This window comes from Diplotaxodon limnothrissa, linkage group LG13 (assembly GCF_057381915.1).
Source record: "Diplotaxodon limnothrissa isolate DT_005_m linkage group LG13, D_limnothrissa_male_GT1.1, whole genome shotgun sequence".
In the NCBI taxonomy this organism is placed as follows: Eukaryota; Metazoa; Chordata; class Actinopteri; order Cichliformes; family Cichlidae; genus Diplotaxodon; species Diplotaxodon limnothrissa.
This window is the reverse complement of record NC_140608.1, coordinates 917,368-937,244: the sequence shown is the minus strand read 5'-3', so window position 1 is coordinate 937,244 and position 19,877 is coordinate 917,368. Positions and strand designations below refer to the sequence as shown.

The window sequence follows — 19,877 nt, the reverse complement described above, 5'->3', positions numbered from 1 at the left end:
CGCAGCAGGGAGGTCGCAGGTCCCGGGGGGGGGGGAGATCTGAGGCAGACGAGAAGGCAGGTCACCAACTAATCACAAATCACGAATATGAAGCACAAGAGCTGTGAGAACACTAACGTTAGGGGTACAATCATCCAGCGACGAGAGGATCTGTGTTCCAGCCTCAAATAGTGCTCCCGGTGATGATGGGTGAGTGTTGTCAGGTGTGTGTGTGGGCCAAGGGCAGGAGCCCACAGTGAGCTCCGCCCAGGCAGAGAGGGAGAGAACAGAAACAGCAATTGTAGCCTTGTGGGGCCGACCGGGCAGGCACGGAGACCATGACAAATTCTTTAGTTCAAGAGCCAAATTGGGACAGAGAAGACCAAGTCTTCCACTACGGATACAAATACCCAAGTGAAATTTGAAAAGTGGAGAACTTTTCTAAATCTTTAGGCATGTAGTATTAGGTTCAGAGTGCAATTTACACTTCCAGCAAGCAACATCTGCTCAAGTTTATTTTAACGTGTACTGTTATACGAGGCTAAAAAGGGTGTTCACGCTGCATAAAAGAGTCTTTCAACCCCCCCGCCCCACGCAACTCTTTCTTGAAAACTGATCTTTCCCAACTTGTGCAGTTTAAGCTATATTTTTGCAGTGCAATTTTTGCTTGCGAGTCTTGCTTGACTGGATGTGCACACATAGCCGTGTATAACAATCAGCGTAGGTGTCTGCTGCTGTGTATGTGAAAAGTTAATTGTCCATTTTTGCATGCAGTATAAAGCAGCAGCGGGAGGCAGACCTGGCACATGCTCCCACCCGCTGATTTGAGCTGTCAACCACGTTTATTAACTATGATGAATCACCCCTCCACTTCACATCCAATCAAAGACCTCTCAGAGGGACTCAAATCTGGTCACCTTTAACTAAATGATTTTCTTGGCCCATGGTGCGGCAGCCAGCGATTGGACTGGCAACCTGATGATATGGCTGCTGTTAGAATTATTCTGCCAATAGCCCACAGCTGGATCAGTCATTTTTGAAACAGTGTGGTGAATTAAGTGGCCAGCTGACATGCCGCTGCACGGTTAGGAAAAAATTTAAAAAGCTTGCTTGGCATGTTAAAGCAAAAGATAAAGAGCTCTACATACTTGGAATATAAAGGTGTTCTCTTGACCTTGCCTTGAGGATTAAATCTGTACTGGGTTTCATCTCTGCTGCATAATATAGTACATTTTACAATATGAGCTGACAGGTACCACTGAATCAGAATAATCTTTCTTCCACAATGTAGAGGGATTTTCCGTGAGTCTTGCTTTTTCTCCCAAACCTCCCGAAATCCATCTATTTTTAACTAAACATGTATTTGCACATGTTATACTAAAAATGTCAGCAGCACAGGGAAGAGACAAGGTCAATGAAAACACAAACCCCCAACTGACCAAGTCCTTCTCCCAGATCAGAAAAGTAGACCTTGGCGTGGAACTGTACACCTTGAACGTCGCTGAAGGATAAAACCTTTGATCCGGGCCTGAACGGAAGAGCTGGGGCAGCAAAGACAGAGGGAACTGCACAAAAGGAGAGCGATCAATAGATTCTTGTAGACACGGCCTCAAGTTTCCAATCCAACACAATGCTGTATTGATTAGATTTCAAGGAACAGGGATCAGAATGTCAGCAGTGGATTTGGGAGTCTTTAAAAAAAAACTACTGCGCAGAGGATGGAACAATAGTATATAATGAGGCACTTGCTTATGCACTGCAAACTAATAACATACTAGACCTGCAAGATAGTAGCACAAGAAGATGCACCAGAAACATGCCATGTCGGTGTAATACAGAGGGTTTTAAAAAGTACCAAGGACAGCAAAGGTCTTCCACTACATGCATCAGAGAACCAAACAAGGGAAGTTATTTTCTGCAAATATTAGAAGCACTGGATAGCCACTGTGCAGAGAAAGAGGAAACCATCATCATCTCAAAGCAAACAAACAGAAGCTGCAAGGTAATTGGAGTAACTGTGGTCTAAAGACAAATACTGTCTAAAAAGTTATTATAAATATATGCTGAAATGTTATCATTGAGTATCTCACTAATAACTTGTTCTAAGTCTTCCCATTAATCCCCATGTCATGCTGAGGTAAATGGCTAAAATAATTAGTAGTAGAGGTGACACGATATGACTTTTTTATGTCCGATGCCGATACCGATATAATAAATTTGGATATTGGCTAATACCGATATGAATCCGATATAGTGTGTTTTTTAATCAATAAAACTGTTTTTAATATCTTGCTGCATTTTGTATAAGTTCATACTCAAGTTTAAAAAAAAAAAAAAACACTAAAGCTATTCTGTTACACCTGTATGCAAAACATACACTGCACCCAAAATATTTCATAGTTCAGCAACACTGATTAATCTAATAAACTTAAACCTACTCCATCCTCCTTATTCTGGTATTTTAAAGAGTAAGCAACCTAACTAATAGGGTTCCAAACTCCCAGCAAAATAAATAAATAAATAAATAAATAAATAAATAAATAAATAAAAATAATAATAATAATAATAGGGAACCACCCTCCAACTCATGATGCTTAATCGACGTAATCAACTTTAATTTGATACAGTGTGGAAAAAAAATGCACAGAATCAATTATTTTTCAAGAATAATTAAATAGATTCAACATCTTTCTTCAACAGAATTGCAGACTGCACAGATGGAAAAAGTAGTATAGCTTACTAGGGTATATTAGACTTAACAGTTACCATATACAGTAATGGACTTCTATACATTTTACATCAGATTAAAACTTTGGGTGTAAAATTCCGATAAAAGCTAGACATTTTAAATGAGAATAAGAAAGAAAAGTATGTCTTTGTGCCTCCTGCCTTTTCCCTGTTCATGCCCTATCGGCCCCCCTGGCTAAACTTTGCTAGACAGTTGCTAGCCATCAGCTACGTAGAAAAAGATCCTGGTGTAGAAAGTAATATTAAATAAATTCTAACAACAGATTATCAAGCTTAAACGTGCTGCTGTTGTTCAGCCACTGGTTTCCACTTTCTAGCACAAAGTGGGCCAAAAACAAACAAGAGAGACAGACTCGCGACAGAAAAGCCGATCAGCTGATCATTAATCAGTTTCATGATTGAAGTAGCAACAGGAGAGGGAGGGAGAGAGAGAGGCAGTCGCTCCATATATCGGTTGTTAAGCTAAACGCTGGAATGCTTTACAAACATTCAGAGATGAACTTACACACTTGCTTTACTTCTCTCTTGGATAACTTTCTCGGAGATGAAATGCCGGTTTGGTAGCGAGGCTCCAAATACTCAACCAGACCGCTGACAGGTCTCGCACACCACAGCCGCTCTATCACGTGAGCACACTGCTCCGACGTGCTATGGTTATGAGCCAAGTTACGCCATGTCGCAAGTTTTGTGAGGTGCTTTTTTGATATTTAATGGATCGGATTACTTTTTTTTTTTTTATTTCTCTCCGATATCCAATCCAGTAATTTAGGTCAGTATCAGACCGATACTGATACGTAATATCGGATTGGTCCATCTCTAATTAGAAGCATAATAACACCTTACACTTTTAGACCAAAAGAACACCTCATTGTATTTTAGAGATAAATGTAAATACAGCACTGATAATACATCTAAACTGAAATAAAGCTACAGTTTAGTTGTTTTCAAGACATGCTAGCTTTGCTAGGATTCTGCTAAGGCATGCTGATTGGTCTTTTAGCATTTACAAAATGTACTTTCTTCATGGCACCCATTTAAAAACAGTAATTAGACAGAAACACTGCAGTTAAACTAAACCAGAAACTTAAATGTGTGTTTAATAAGCATCTGGTTGTGGTAACTTAAGACAGCTGTTATAAGGAGGATGCCCGAAGACAAAATGGCAGATGTTGTAAAGTGGTGTTGCTATGACATTGTATCCATAAAATATCTTGACCGTTTCAATCCAAAAGCATGATGGACACTGCTGAAAAAAAAAGAAAAAGAAAAGAAAATGTTAATGCTATTAAATTTACATTTGGGGGGCTGCAATTCCATTGGGCCCTCTTCACTCTGTGATATGACAAAGTGCACCGTACTAAATATCATATCCGTAGAGCACGCTATTATCTGACACTAACTGGTACTAAAAAATTATTATTGCTTAGAAGCTCACTTGTAACATTAGTGATATAGTGTCGTATTTGCTACCACCAACAGACACACAACTTCAAACTTGAAGTCAGGCAGGCGCACAGGCCCTCCTCATTAATAGCTGAAGCAGTCGACTTTCATGTCACTAAACAACCCGTCAGGAGGAATTTTGAGACTTCAGTAGAGCTCTCTTATTTGAACAACACTGAAGTTTGAACATTTATCAAAAATGTTAATCTAGCCATTAGCTGCTTAATTATTAGCAATTACCACACAGACACAAAGCCAGCCTCAGGGAGTCACAAGCTAGCATAATTCATAGAGGCAACACCAAGTTAAAACATGTGGATCTGTTCCCTGTGGAATAGGAGCAGCTAAAAGTACCTTTATCTGCTAGCCACATTAGCTGTACTAACACAAATAATAATGGCCTTCCTATCTATAATAGTTGGTGTTAATTTAACAGGATAGCACAATTATTTGTGTCTTAAACATGTTAAGTTTTATTTAAACCCAATAACTTTTGTTAACCCTGGCTTTAGGCCTTGTATTTTTTAGGCTAACCCTCAAACCAGCTCCTGGTGAATCCAATACATCTCCTGGTGTTTGTTCAATACAATGCCTATGAGCATAATCTAGCCAGCAGTTACATATTCCTAAATGTAACTGAAAACAATTTAGGCAAATAAATTTGCTGCAAAGGTAGGGCAACCCCTTTCTAGGAAGCCTGAATGATAACAGCTCCAGGCATGAGAGTCATTCTAGCTTACAAAGTAAAAGTCATTTTCTGAGAAATGATGGAAAAGGTTTTTAGGAATGCTGATGAGGTCAGAAGTGCATGACTGTGATACCTAAACTAAAGCAGGAAACTCATGACTTCATCAGCTGCTCTGTGTGTTCCTAGAAAAACACATGACCGCTCTTTCTCTTAGCTGGCATGAGGACTGAATAGTGATGGACAGATGTTTCTTTATGTCATGAATCTTTACGCAGTCTCTCAACATGTGTAATTCCTTGGCCTTGTTTTTCTTGTGAAACACATCAGCTATGGAAGGCTTCTTTGGACATTTTGTAATAATTTAAGGCTGTCTTAAGGGATTTTGTACATTTAACAGTTATAACTGCTCAAGGTAGCAACCTATTTTACCTGTGTCTGCACTATAGAAACTGGGTAGTCGTTGGGTCTCTGCTGTTAGGATCTTGTTAGCTCATACTACTTTCTTAGCATTAAAGGAGCATTGAGTGACATAGCTGTAGTTGGGCCAGGTAGTGCACACTGATCGGCAAACACTGCAGCACCAACAACTGCCATTAAAAAAGTAATAACATATTAGTTACGTTAACAGCGAATCTGGACACGGGCATTAAAAAACAAAACAGAGAAATACAATGCCACACTGACTCAGAGTGAAATACTTGCCAGCATTTGCCAGGAATTGCAAGTCTTTCACAACATAACAAAGCAATGTAGGAATAAAATGAAGAGGCTCAAACACGATTTCAGGGAAAGCAAATGAGTACAAAATACAGCAAAGGTGTACTTCTAATCACTAGCTGACTATAAAAGCACTTAAGCATTTTTATTATGAGTGTGGATGCAAAAGAAATAAGGCTTGGAAGGTATGTTGTTTCTAGGGAAGTTCTGAAACTAATCTGAAAAGAGTCTAAAGGGACTTTTATGTGGTCTGGCCACTAGTACTCCATCTGTTTTAATAACATCAGAAAACCAGTCACAACCAGTGTTGGAATGGTCCATCACTTAAAAAAAAAAAAAAAAAAAAAAAGAAGTGATAAAGTCCTTTAAAGGAAACTGTTATGTCCAGAGAAACTCCCAGCTGTAAGTCTATTTGACTAATAAGCATGAAGCAGGAGGAAAAAAAACGAGTAAATGCGCTCAGTCAACTAAGAAATAAAAAAAATCAAGTTAAGAGGCAGGATCCTCTCTCATTCGCTCTCTCTAAAAGATTCGGCACAATTAATGATGTTTCTACCTCCCTTAACTCCTCTGCATTTCCTCCCTGAGTTTCTCTTACTCTCTTAAACACACACACACAGATGCAGGCGTACACACAAACACAAGCAGGGAAAGAGATAGCGATAGGCACTCTTATCTCTAAACATTGGCAGCTCATAATGAGAGTGACTTCCTCTGTAGCCAGTGGTTGAGTGGTGCTGACAGCTTCTCAGCACTGTGTGTCAGCACGGGGGGATTTGAAGCGCTGCCTTAGCTTGACAGCCAGGCCACGCACTTACAGATGTTTTCACACTCACAACACACACATATGCGCAGACGTCGCAGCGACTACGCTTCAAGGTTGACTTCTGTGGGGGGGAGGACAAGATCTGTTTGAAGTCTTGACACATGGAAGAGACACAATATTGAGCTTTGGTGTATTGGGGCTTATGAGTGGTGAGTGGGTGATATACAGAGAGCTGCTGTAGCAGCCAACTGAGGGGAGGACTGAGCTTAAGGAGAGAGTTTAAGCCAAGCAGACATCAATACACGGCGACAGGGAATAAATTCATTACAAGCCAGAGACCACACTTTCTGATTACTGCAGAAAATTTGGAACATGCACAGGTTGGAGATAAATACCTTCAACACCTCGGGTGAATTTAAGCAACACTTCTCGATGCCCTTGACATTTAAGTATAGGAAAACACACAGAGAAAGGTTTAAAGAATGTAAACATTCTGTCATGCTATACTGAATTTATTAACCCTTTAAGACCTACCATAGAACCAAGTCCGCCAGAGCTTATATTATATTTTTACATGCTGTGGAGCCATTTTTGGGAGCATTTCAAGTTGCTATACATCAATACAACCATTATAGCCCAGATTTTAATAATATGTATTCATTAAGTGCATAGTAATTACATAAATTGCAAAAAAGTGCAATAAACTACAAAAAAATTGAAAATCGTTTTTGATTTTTTAACATATATTTGTAGTTAGAGAAATTTAAGAGGCTTATCCCTCAAAACTGTAAATACAAAAAAGTTGCACAAAATAGTTTCCCACCACAGGAAATTTATTTTGAGTGTCTTCATAGTTTTATTTTTGAAATACACCAATTTTTATACACTGCAGGAAAAACGAAAATAAATATTATACTGCAAATTTGCAAAAAAGCAGCATCTGCATCAAAATAAACTATTTCCAGCAGTGCAATATGAGTCCTAAGCATCCCAGAAACGACACAGAAAGTCATAAAGTCAAAGATAACTTTTAAAAAGAGCAGTATAGGCCCTGAGGCCCTGATCGCAAAAAAGACTACATTTCCGCCAAAATGACGTCACTTCCGGTTTCGGCCAGGTAATGGCGGAAATGCAAAAGTTCGCGCTGACGTCTATTCCAACGTAGGAAGTGTTTTGAACAGCTGATCGGACCAGCAAAGCGTGTTTCTGGAATATTATGTTTTTGTTCCTGCAAGCGCTTTTTATGCAGTTTTTGCAAAGCTTTATGTGGAAGGAAACCGTGACCTAGGACAAGCTGATGGCATCAGATGTAAGTACAACTCCTCCGGTTTCATATGCAAAAAAAATTTTTGCGCTAGCTTACGTGGTTGCAGTGCTACCGGGATTTAAAAATAGTTACGCATAACAGAGCGTGCCCGCTCCGATCGGCTCTAAAGGGTTAAAAAGTGCGCTGTTTATTTTAAACTTTTGAAGCAGTGGTTTAAGATAAGTGCTGCCAAGCTGAACACTATATTATCACCTCAGAACTGTCAACTGTGAAAGGTCAGTCTCCAGGCCAACGTGACAACGATAGTTGTGTAAACTCATCTTTATTCATAGGTTTCACGTCCTGGAATCTATGACGCTCTTATCCGTTTTCCACCGCTGCCACCCTATCATTTAAGCAGTGAAAGTTGTTTTTACATTAAGTCACCTTTGGCTGCTGGCCTGACAGTCGATTAAGGTCCGTGTCACTTTCTGCCCAGTGCAATGTTTCTCTCACCTCTCATCATGCCGGTGTTATATGATAATTGTCTCACACAATAATAACAGTCTTATCGGCAAACAGAGGGATCACGCAGTTTAATCTTTGTGGCGTCACGTCAAAATATATACATCTGTTTTTAGATAGGAAACAAATAGTGAAGTTCATGGGGAGACCTGGGAATTTAATATGCACCAATCAACCACAAAATGTATACAATTTAATATTTTGTGGTTCCTCCATTATGCTTACGAGGCCTCTAAAGGTGTTCTGTCATTACAGCCATCCAGACATTAGGCAGATCTTCTAAGTCCTCGCACCTGCTGGGCGAGGCTTTCATGGACAAGACTTGCTCAGTTTTGCCAGGTGTCACTGCCTCCCTGACTGCCAGTCCAAGTGGACACCTGACACCTCAGTCTCTTCGTGCTGCTGTGTAAATAGAAGAGACGTAAGTAGACAATAGCTGCCAGCGGTGCCAGCCAGCCTCTCCTGGTACTGCCCCCTGAACCCTATGCTCCATCCCTCCCCTGCAGCAAAGACAAAACTACACCCTGCCACTACAATTATTCATATTTTTTGAATAATATATAATATAAAACGTTTTTTTAAGTTCTTTCTCTCATGTTTTATTATCTGACTCGCTAGCAGCTTATTGTTGTGGCAATTGCCTGTATCAGCTACATTCCAGCAGTCCAGCTGAATCCAACTTGACAATGTTGGACTGCAGCTGCTGGTCGTAGTCCTTCTGCTGTCCTGGAAAGCTGCTGTGTGCTGGAGGCGACTCTAACCAGAACCTGAAGCAGATGGAGGACTGGCTCATGCCGAACCAACTCCACAAAGCAAAAGAACGACTACCGCCATCAGCTACACATCACAATAGTAGTTTTCGTGTCCATTGCAAGGAAAAAATGCTGCAGAAAATGTTAATCAGCTATTAATCTGCCACAGTGAAGTAGATAATTAAAATATTTGCAGATAAACTGATAGACAGAGCTGATTGATTTAAGACTGTTTCCTTTCCTTGGAAATGCATGCACAAATACAAGTGTTTGTATCCTCCAGCACATATCTAAATCTGTGGGAAACCATCATGGTAAATGGTAAATGGCCTGCATTTGTATAGCGCTTTTCTAGTCCATAGGACCCCAAAGCGCTTTACACTACATTCAGTCATTCACCCATTCACATACTGGCGATAGCAAGCTACATTGTAGCCACAGCTGCCCTGGGGCGCACTGACAGAGGCGAGGCTGCCGGACACAGGCGCCACCGGGCCCTCTGACCACCACCAGTAGGCAAACATGGGGTTAGTATCTTGCCCAAGGATATTTGGCATGCAGCCAGGAGGCAGCCTGGGATCGAACCACTGACCTTCTGATTAGTGGCTGACCTGCTCTGCCACCTGAGCTACAGCCATATTTAGATCAAGGGGATTTGAATGTAAACATCAACACTCTGAACTCTTTCTCATGTTCTCTACCCATTTCTGAATTGCCATCTGGAAATGCCGCTGGCTTGAAATGATGTATGTAGTCAACAGCAATGTTACGGTATGTTTCAAAGCTACATTCACATGAATGCAAGGACCCAGGTTATTGCCCAGCGTTGCCCATATTATTGCGGCTCTGATGACTTGCTGTTTTTTCTTTGTTTTTTTTTGGGGGGGGGGGGTTGTAATTCTCAGCATTCAGTCTCTTCGTTAAAAGACACACAGGAACAGTAGCAGGTTCATGTGTCCATTGCAGGACCTAAAAATCCCTCAACATTAACATTTATGCCACCCTATGGGGAGCAGGCAGATACTGTAGCTTCTATAGTAGCTCTACTATCCGATCAAACTGCACAGATGAGCTGCTGACCGTCTTGTTGGTCCATCAATTCTCCACCCTTTTCTAATGTTTTGTAAGTACTAACCACTGTGTACAAGAAACACTCAACAAGACCTGCCATCTTAGATATCTGACGCAGCTGTCCAGCCTGCATGACATGGACCATGTCAACTTCGACTTCAACATCTGACTGTTTACTTCCTGCCTTATGCTTTATAACGCATCCCTTGGAAGGTACCATTTTAACAAAATAATGAATGTTATTGGCCTGTCCGTCTTTATTGTTGCAACTGATTAGTGCATTTACAGAATGAAATTGTCAAATAACAAGATAATGTGGAAGGCACAAGAAACAGAAGGAGCCACTGAAGAGGAAAAAAGAGAAGCGCCCATGGAAACATGAAAGGTACCTGTAGCAGCAATTGTTCATGAAGATAATAATAAGAACATACCCAGGCTGTGTATTCATCCATTTCCTGGCCACTTTGATTTTCCAGCACCCCGGGCCAAATGGCGTGGCAGTAATTCCAAGTTCACTTGAATCTCAGAATAATATGCTGTGTTTCTGTGTTGCTCTCTCCTGCATGGATCACTGATTCATAAACATGGGCAAGTGGTGAAGAAAAAGGCAGCTATTTCATGTAAAGTCTGCTCTCTACTTCCTCTAGGCTTAAACGGACTCATGCCGTGTGATAGAAAATTGCTTTTTCCCCCCTCCTCTCAACGCGACGTCTACCTTTTTTGTTTACCAATTTCCAAAGCCTGTCACTGCAGTTCAAAGAAAGGTTACACATTAAACTGAATCGAGTATGTATACGTTCGATGAAAAGATAACACATGCAAGACATATCGATGAAAGTATCTGCATCGTCTATATATGTCAAATGAAAACAAGATTTTTAAAATAAGCGGTGGTCTCTGCAGTTTCACAGATAGCAGAAGACATGTAAGCACTTTAATGAAGTAAAAGACCAAGTGAATCAGACAGAGTTGCTAAAGAGAGATGGGAAGAAAGGGCTAAAGCAACTGAAAACTTTGATATTTTAAAGAGGAAGGAAACTGATTAGTGCAATTGACGGCCTAATTTAAAGACGGGTCTGCTCTATCCTCACACACTTAAGCCTTGTTTCCTTCCACCACGCACAGTGGTTAAATAGTTAAGCACCAGTTTTAAATATTTCATGTGCAGAGATCGCATTTAAAAAAGTTCCAGACTTAAAGCTGTCATCACTTTGATACAAAAACAAGCATTTAATGGAGCTGCCAACCTACAGGAAGATATGGTAGTGTTGCCAGTCCGCAAATGACCTCTAGCAACTTCCAGACAGCAAAGAGACATTAATCTGCATATATGAGAGACTACAAAAACAGACAAGAAGGCATTTACTCTTCATTGCTTTTGAGGTCTTTTTTTTTTTTCAAAAGCTAAACACCAGTGAACACAGCAACAGTAGGTGCTCATCTTTTTGTACCTCACACTTGATTGTCAGTCACTAGACTGACAAGAAGTAAAAGGACTTCTCAGGTAAAGATCTGAGCTAAAATCTCCTAGAAGCACTGTGCATGTAGTATTATTTCATTATTTTGAGAGTACTATCATGTCAATAATATATGTTGGGTGATTTAAATATTTTTAAATGTTTAAAAGCCACTAACAGAGATTTGCAGTTACTAACGATTGAGTGAAGCCATGAGGAGGAAAGTGCAATGGTGTTGTGATAAACAGCATCATGCTCTCTGCTTAAAATTCCTGTTAAGCTTTCTTTAATGTTTTTCTCAAAGTCAGTGCACATATACTGTACATTTATGTTGCATAAACTGTGCATCTGCATGGCTAAGACAACACTCTACGCGTCTGTCTGATAAAATCAGACTGAGGTTTATGGGAGTGTCACTAGGAACAGGTGTTCAAGGGCGGTGCAGTGTGTGTTTGAGCATCTGTGCACTGTATGTATGGGTGTCACTAGAGATTAGTGGCTTAGGTCAGAGACACGGGGTCGATTATGGAATTACAGGATCATCGGGGCTGCCTATTGTTCCTATAGCCTGGGATCACTGCCACGCTGCCTCACTGAGACAAACACGAAGCACATGAACAAGAAGAGAGCCTCCAGAAGCGGAGGGCTCATCACAGATCAGTAACTCGAATCATCTGTACATTACAAACAGATGTCTCAGAACCTGAGTGCATTCTGCAAGAATAGTTTTCTTTTATTCAGTAATTTGTCTCACAAATGAGTAGAAAAGCTGTCCCTAACATTTTGGGATGCAATTGACACAAGAGAAAGAAAATGTGTTCAGTAAGAACTTGAAAGTGATACAAGTCACCAAAGAAACCTGTGGAAAGACGATGAGAAATGCATGCTGGGTATTGTGCCGAACCATAATATGCTTCTTTAGAAAGTTCTGGCAGAACGGGATCAAAAATTGCATAATTTTAAAAAATGACAATCCCCGAAGAATGCTGTTCATATAGTTCTCCTCTCAAAGTCTGTATTTTTTTTTTTTTAGCTTTTTTTGTATCCATTAATATTCTTTGCTCAATTCAATGTAGGGCTGCTCAATTAATCGAATTTTAATCACGATTACGATCTGGAATTTCAACGATCATTAAAAATGACTGAGCCGATTATTAGCCCCTCCCTCATTTATCCGCGACACCTTAAAGGCCGGTCCGTGAAAATATTGTCGGGCATAAACCGTCCGTGGCGCAAAAAAGGTTGGAGATCGCTGATTAAGAGGACCCGAGGGAAGCTCGGAAAGCTAAGCAGAAGTTATTTGGAGAGGAGAGTGACTGCTGTTGGTTGAAAAGAGGTAAAAAAAAAACAACTTCAGTGGTGTTGCACACTATGTTATATTATTTTTTAAAGTCATTGTTAACCCTTTAAAGCCGGTCAGAGCAGCAAGCTCCGTTTTGTGTAACTATTTTTAAATCCCTGTAGAACCTGAACCGTGTAAGCTAGCACAATAATTTGTTTTGCATATGAAACCGGAGGAGTTGTACTTACATCTGATGCCATCAGCTTGTCCTCGGTCACGGTTTCCTTCCACATAAAGCTTTGCAAAAATTGCATAAAAAGCGCTTGCAGGAACAAAAACATAATATTCCAGAAACACGCTTTGCCGATCTGATCAGCTGTTCGTAACACTTCCCACAGTGAAATGATGCACATGCTGTTTTCTTTGCAAATTTGCATCATAGGATTGTTTTTTGTTTTTCCTGCAGTATATAAAAACTGTATCTCCAAAATAAAACTATGAAGACACTCAAAATAAATTTCCTGTTGTTGTAAACTATTTTTTGCAACTTTATTGTATTTAAAGTTTTGAGGGATAAACCTCTTAAATTTCTCCAAGTAGAAATATATGTAAACAAAACAAAAGCGATTTTCAATATTTTTTGTAGTTTATTGCACTTTTTTGCAATTTATGTAATTACTATGGACTTAATGCATACATATTATTAAAATATGGGCTATAACAGTTGTATTGATGTATAGCAACTTGAAATGCTCCCACAAATGGCACTACAGCATGTAAAAAAAATAATATAAGCTCTGGTGGACTTGGTTCTATAGTACCCGTTGCCTACTGGTGGTGGTCAGAGGGCCCGGTGGCGCCAGTGTCAGGCAGCCTCGCCTCTGTCAGTGCGCCCCAGGGTGGCTGTGGCTACAATGTAGCTTGCCATCACCAGTGTGTGAATGTGTGTGTGAATGGGTGGATGACTGGATATGTAAAGCGCTTTGGGGTCCTTAGGGACTAGTAAAGCGCTATATAAATACAGGCCATTTACCATTTACCATTTAGGTCTTAAAGGGTTAAATAAATATCGTCAAATAATCGTGATCTCAATTTCAGTGAAAATAATCGTGATTATCATTTTTGCCATAATCGAGCAGCCCTAATTCAATGTGCCACACTGTAGAAGTGAAATATAAAAGGCTGTCTGAGTGATCAAAAACAAGCACTAATCATTTCTGCCTCGATCCTTCTCCTGTCACCTTGCCCTTTAATTTCCTGCAGAAAGCGCACAAGAGGCAGAGTGAGCGCAGGCTTTCTGTTTCTGTGCTCCCTGTCCTCTTAGCCTTATCCTGCTACTCACTGATTAACCCTTACTCTGCAGCCTTCTTCTCTCACCCGTTCTTCTACACTTTGAATCTCCTCTAATGATAAGAGGCTATTCTCATTCTAGCGATAACTTCCTGCATTATCCATCTTTCCCATGCTCATCACCACTGCACATTCACTCGCCATAGAAAGAAGTCATGCTCACCATAACTGCGGCTTAATGACAGACTCGGGCTGATCGGATATTAGAGTAAGAGATATATGTGGACATAAAGAGGTATCTGGACGAGCACGGTTAAAACTCGTCAATTAATCCGGTGCTTCCCAACCAACTGCTCGGGACCTCCCAAGGGGGTCCTATGATAAATTGAAAGAGGGTCGTGGGAGCATTGAGGAAATTAAAAACTAAAGATTTATTAACATTATTCAAACTTTTCTTTTCTTTCCTCTCTTGAGCTTATGAAAATCTGTCAAGTCCAAACAATTGTGATGATAAAAGTAATTCACCTCAAAGCTTGACAGGAGGGGGTCACATTAAGACATTGTTTCATTCATTTGAGGAGAGATGTGATGTGAACTATTAAATTATGCCACAGCAATTTTGCATTTTTCACATTTCTGATCTTTCACTAAAACAAAAGTAAATACAAACTTGTCAGCCTAAAATCATCACAAGAATGAGACCATAAACCTGTCTGTTCTCGCCCCGGGAAACCACAGCTTTGACAGTCTAGAAGTGGCACCTGCCTGTGAAGTGAACTCTGATACCGTGCCGCATGTGTTTCAGCACCGATGGCCTTTTTCAGACTGGCTGGCATACTAAAAACCACAAACATATGGCGTTTCTCCTTTGAATGTACTTCCTTTTTTTTTTTTTTTATAAATAGAGAGTAGGAATAGAAATGATTGAGCTTTACACAAACACTGGCTTTCCATCCAGTATTTCTAAAGAAGATAATTGGTCATGAAGTCGATAACCCAGTCTAAGATTTGGCTTATCTGCATCTTGCCACCCACATTATGATCTCACCCGGCTGGGAGAAAAGCACTGGTTTAGGGCGAATCAGCCTATTGTGAGATTTCACAAAAAAATAAAAAATAAACCACACACAGATGACAGAGGAAACAGAAGAACCACCTCTCTTTCAAAAGGGGTCACAATATCAGCCTTGTTCTTTGGAAATGTGGAGGCAGAGCATGTCTGTTTGATTCGTCATGGCGCTGATCACCTGCAGAGTAATAATAACAATGTAAGCAGCAACATGATTGCGCCACATACATACGTCAGCCTGTCTAATATCCACAACAGTCTCAACTGTGGGACCACAGAGAGCCTGAGTGGCTGCAAAGAAGGGAATAACATCGCCATCTAGAGGCTCGAGTCAGCATCTTTCCCACACACAGCTCTGAACAGAAAAAAAAATGCTTGTCATGCTCTTCCAAGTTACTCACAGAACTACTCACACACTTCTCAACAAGTGGATTCAAACAGCCGCAACAGGAAGCTGCCCACAAAACCGCAGTAAAATACACCTCAAACAGCAGAGAGGCCCTTCAGCATCGAAAGATTTACCCACTGCTCAATGAGACTCAGAACTATAGCTCCCCATGCAAGGTCACTTCCAGCCAGCATGCAATATTGCTGGGGTGAGAACAGGGGGAGAGAAAGACTGATAGCAGAGATGATGAGGGAGGATAAATACTTGACACACAGATAACCTTCGACGAGAGCATGCACAGCTTGGAGCTTATCTCAACTGAGACAGGTGACAGTGAAACAATGGCAAAATAAATGGCCAGAGATGGAGGAAAAGCCTCCACGGGCGGAGAATTTTTAAATATTCTTACCTATGATGGGAGCCAGACGGAAAATATCAGACAGACGGCTGTTCACGGGTTCATATGGAGAGTCTTCTAAGAAATCATTACCTGCAAGAAAGATGACAGCATGTTATAGATACATTTTCAGCCTCCTTCTTGTGTTGTTAATCACCCTTCAACCCATACACTGGCCTGCATGTGACACGGGTTATTTGGGTCAGTCGATATCCACGCTGGCGCACAGCCACATGCTTGATTAGGCAGGTTGGTCAGCTGTGTTGCGCAACTGGAAGTCGACTCGCTGGCGATGAGCTGGGTGTAGTTTGGGGACTAAAAGGCCCCCCTGCTATGATCGACACTTTGAGATGGCACAGCTAGCGCTAAGGGGCTTCACGCTCTATTACCCGCGAGGGAAGTGATTTGAGAGGTCAGAAGGTATCTGAAGCTCAGTAGGACCAAGTCAAGGGGGCAAATTTGTGTTGTGCATGATCACATTGGTTGTGCGCTACTTGTTTTGTTTTTTTTCTTCTTATGTTTGTGGAAGCAGATAAAAGGAGACTCGTACTTTAGAACTAGAACGAAAGGAAAGGAGGGCGAGGGCTCATTTCGCTTCCGGAGGAGCTGGAAACCAATCATGTCACCCACTTTCAAGACAGATCAGAAGGCTTAAGCTGTTATAGCTGAAAGCCCTGAGGTGGGGCGGGGGGCTGACTGGGTTTGTGACACCCCCCAGAAAATTATAATAACAACATTAGATGACAATGAGCTACTTTTTAAATTCTATGATAGACCTTTAAACTATAACAACACAAATCTATAGTTTAATTAGAAGATGGTTAAATAGTTCTAAACATAAATCTGTAGCTCGGGGTCGTTTATTTTGTACAAGAACACACAAAACAGTTCCACTAAAGTCTAAGCCAACCTTGTAAACTCTGATACATCCCCCAGTAAATGCGCAGGCAGTTCTTCTCCTTCTTCATGCCCCTTTTACACCGGCAGTTGTACAGCGGGCTCTGTTTGAGCGCGTCAATCGCGCTCCGGCACTCGTCCTTGGCTTCCAGGCCGGCCACCATGCTGAAGTTGCTCTCCTTGCCGCCGGCCACGCACTGCCTCATCGTGCGGTACTTGGTGCTGCACGCCTGCTCCTTCAGACACTGCTCATTGGCCCGCACGCAGTCCAGCCGGGTGGCCCCGGCACGCAGGTTCTCCTCCGCGTAAGACAACACATCTGAAAAATAAAAGTTTTATCCGTCGCGTGTTTTCTCACTTTCCCAGTAAACACTGGAAGCTTAAGCACTTTTCAAGCTGCTTTAGGGATTAAAATATTACACAAATATGAGCTTTTATTATGAACACGCCACAAAAGAGTACACGGGCTATTTTTTGGAGCCACTATTTTGGAGCAGTTATGCACATAGTTGCCTAACTGGCACTTTCATTCAGCTGAAAGTAGAGTATAAATTGCTGTCACGTTCACTGTTGTTTGTTGAGGCACTGACAGCTCCTCAGAGTTTTTTTTCTTTTTGGAGCAGTTTACTGCACAGTTGCGACCACACTGTACTGCGAGCAGCCGATGCGTCTGCCGGGCGCCTCTTTATTAATAGAGCGCAGAATGTCGCTACTAAATATTTGATGAAACTCTATAATCAATTCGAAGCGAGCAGTTGCTGGTGCGAATCAACTTAAACTTACCTAAAACAGGAAGAAGAACATAAAACACAGCGAGGATCATCGTTTTTCCTCTGCGTGGGAAACAAAACCCGTTGTTGGAACGTAATTTCTTAAGTTGATGCGAATTAACAATCGTTAAATTCCCAGGGTACTTCCACTGTATTGAAATCCATTGAAAAGGTGCAGCACTGCGCGCTCCTCTGTATACAGGACAGATCCGGCTCGCCTCATGCGAGAGATAATTTCCCCTCCAAACAAAGTGTCCAGTCCCGATTTCTGCTCTTTCCTTGACTCAATAGAGGGAGAGAGAGGGAGAGAGAGAAGAAGCGCTTCTTTTTTGTCTTTCCCGGGCGGGTTTGTCTTCTCACCGCGAGGAGACAAAGACAAGGGATGAAAGCAGCGGTGGAAAGCGAAAAAACGGGCGAGTGTCCTCCAACTCCAGCCAGTGGGATGCTTGCGTCTGTGCGTCTGAGCGCACACAGCCAACTGGAGTCCCACTGCTGTCTAGCGCATTCAGCAAGGAGGAGAGTGCCAGCTTCCCCCTCGCGCTAAAGTACAGTAATCTGATCATAAATTTACAATGATAGACCTTCCCATCAGAGCAAACCCCCCCCCCCCCCCCTTTTACCACAATCTCAGCACAAAAACTCAATCGTGAACTTTTAGCCCACTTAACTCAATAATGAACCAAATAATGTAGAATATGCTTTAGCGTTATGATCCTTTTGTTTTTAATAAACTTTCCATGACAAGTACTATTAAAATGGCCACTTTTGGTGTATTTTAACTGCTGCTGCGTGCACGTGATTACATTTAAAATAAAGGGAACCGACTTTAACAACCATTGATGTGAATGTGAATGTGTGTGTGTGTGTGTGTGTGTGTGTGTGTGTGTGTGTGTGTGTGTGTGTGTGTGTGTGTGTGTGTGTGAGAGAGGGGGTGTTCACATTTGAGTGTGCATAAGCTGCACTGATGGGGAGAGGGCAGAGGGAATGGCTCCTGTGTATGTTTATGACATGATTAATATAGCAACACGTGTAGATGCTTATATGGCAGGGTTTGTTTTTGTTTTGTTTTTTAGATGTGAAGCACCTTTTGAACCTGGAGCGAGAAGGTGGGACGGATGTATTTCAGCTGTTTAGTCAATACTCCACACATATCACGCATTTGTGACTCCTCCCAGCTTCATATCGTTTTCATATTATTTGCAAATACCAAGATTAGAAGAAAAAAAAGTGTTATGCAACAGTAGTTACCAGCTGTGAACACAGAGGACTGTTGCGTGTTTGCTCATGTCAGAGGTATGATATAATGTTTTTGATGGCTGACAGCAGCCTGACAGCGCTGAGCTGAGAAAAACCTGCCCTCAGTCTGACACAGAGGAGAGCGGACACTGTCGCCATCTGTTGGTGATTTGAAAGAAAAGTCACTTTGGTGCTTCTGGTGATGGGCAGCTCAATTTATTGTCACATGTATAGAAAGGCAACAAACTGATTATTACAAAAACAGGGATGATGCATCATGGAACTGCACTCTTCCTGTAACTCATTGATTGCCTGTATGGTATATTTAGGGGCTAATCCACTTGGATAAATACATATGTCAAGGAGCCGCTCTCTGCATTAACGACTGAGGCTGAATCAATCACGCATCCTGCGCCCAAAGCAGTAAATCAACTGCACATATATATAGAGAGAGGCAAGGAGCAGGTTCATTCACAGATGGGCTGTGAAGCAACTGATTTGAACATCAGTGACTTATCCCTTATTGAAAAAGTCCTGGATAGGTTGGTACAGGTCAATCCTGCAGGCTACATTGACATGACACAGGCCATGGATATTATTAAAAAGAGAACATGACTGGAAAAGAGACAGAAAATGAGATGAACGGCAGTCTCAGTCCGCACTGTGGGATAATTGTCTGCTTACAATTTGATGACTTTGCTGTTCTAACGTCTCCAAAGGGAAGTTTGCCAGTCAGGGGGGAGGCTCAGGCTGGTGATTTATGAAAAAAAGCCCTAATCAATATTTGATATTAATTTTGTAAATGAATGTCAGAATGATGTAGCCCTCTGGTCGTTTAACTGTTTCACGCAGTAATGTGTTTTATGGCACCGGATCAGAGGCTTTTTCTTTTCTTTTTTTTACTAGAAACCTGGTCAAAGTCTGGAATTGTGTGACAAATGTAGGCAGCAGGTGTAGATGGATTACTCTGAGAAAGCTGACTGCGCCGATACAGCACTTCATAACACTCAACAGTCAGGCTGAGTGGGGACTGATAAATGTCAGTGTACTGCCGGTCACTATAGTTAGGCGGTACTTCTCTAATTTATATTACCAGCAGATACAGGACAAGGATGATGACTCTGAAGAAGGAAAACGTCAATTTAATTGCTGACTT

General features: G+C 41.4%; 1 protein-coding gene across 1 annotated transcript in view; it reads right to left on the bottom strand.

Moving 5' to 3' along the window:
• gfra1a (gdnf family receptor alpha 1a) overlaps positions 1-17,538 on the bottom strand; it is a 107,092-nt gene extending 89,554 nt beyond the window's left edge. Inside the window, exons 1-3 of the mRNA XM_085368993.1 lie at positions 17,499-17,538; positions 16,729-17,034; positions 15,831-15,911 (exon numbers count right to left, since the gene is read on the bottom strand). Of these exons, the coding sequence (XP_085225119.1) occupies positions 15,831-15,911; positions 16,729-17,034; positions 17,499-17,538 (427 nt within the window). The remainder of the gene's footprint in view (positions 1-15,830; positions 15,912-16,728; positions 17,035-17,498) is intronic.
• Between the last annotated feature and the right edge of the window lie 2,339 nt (positions 17,539-19,877).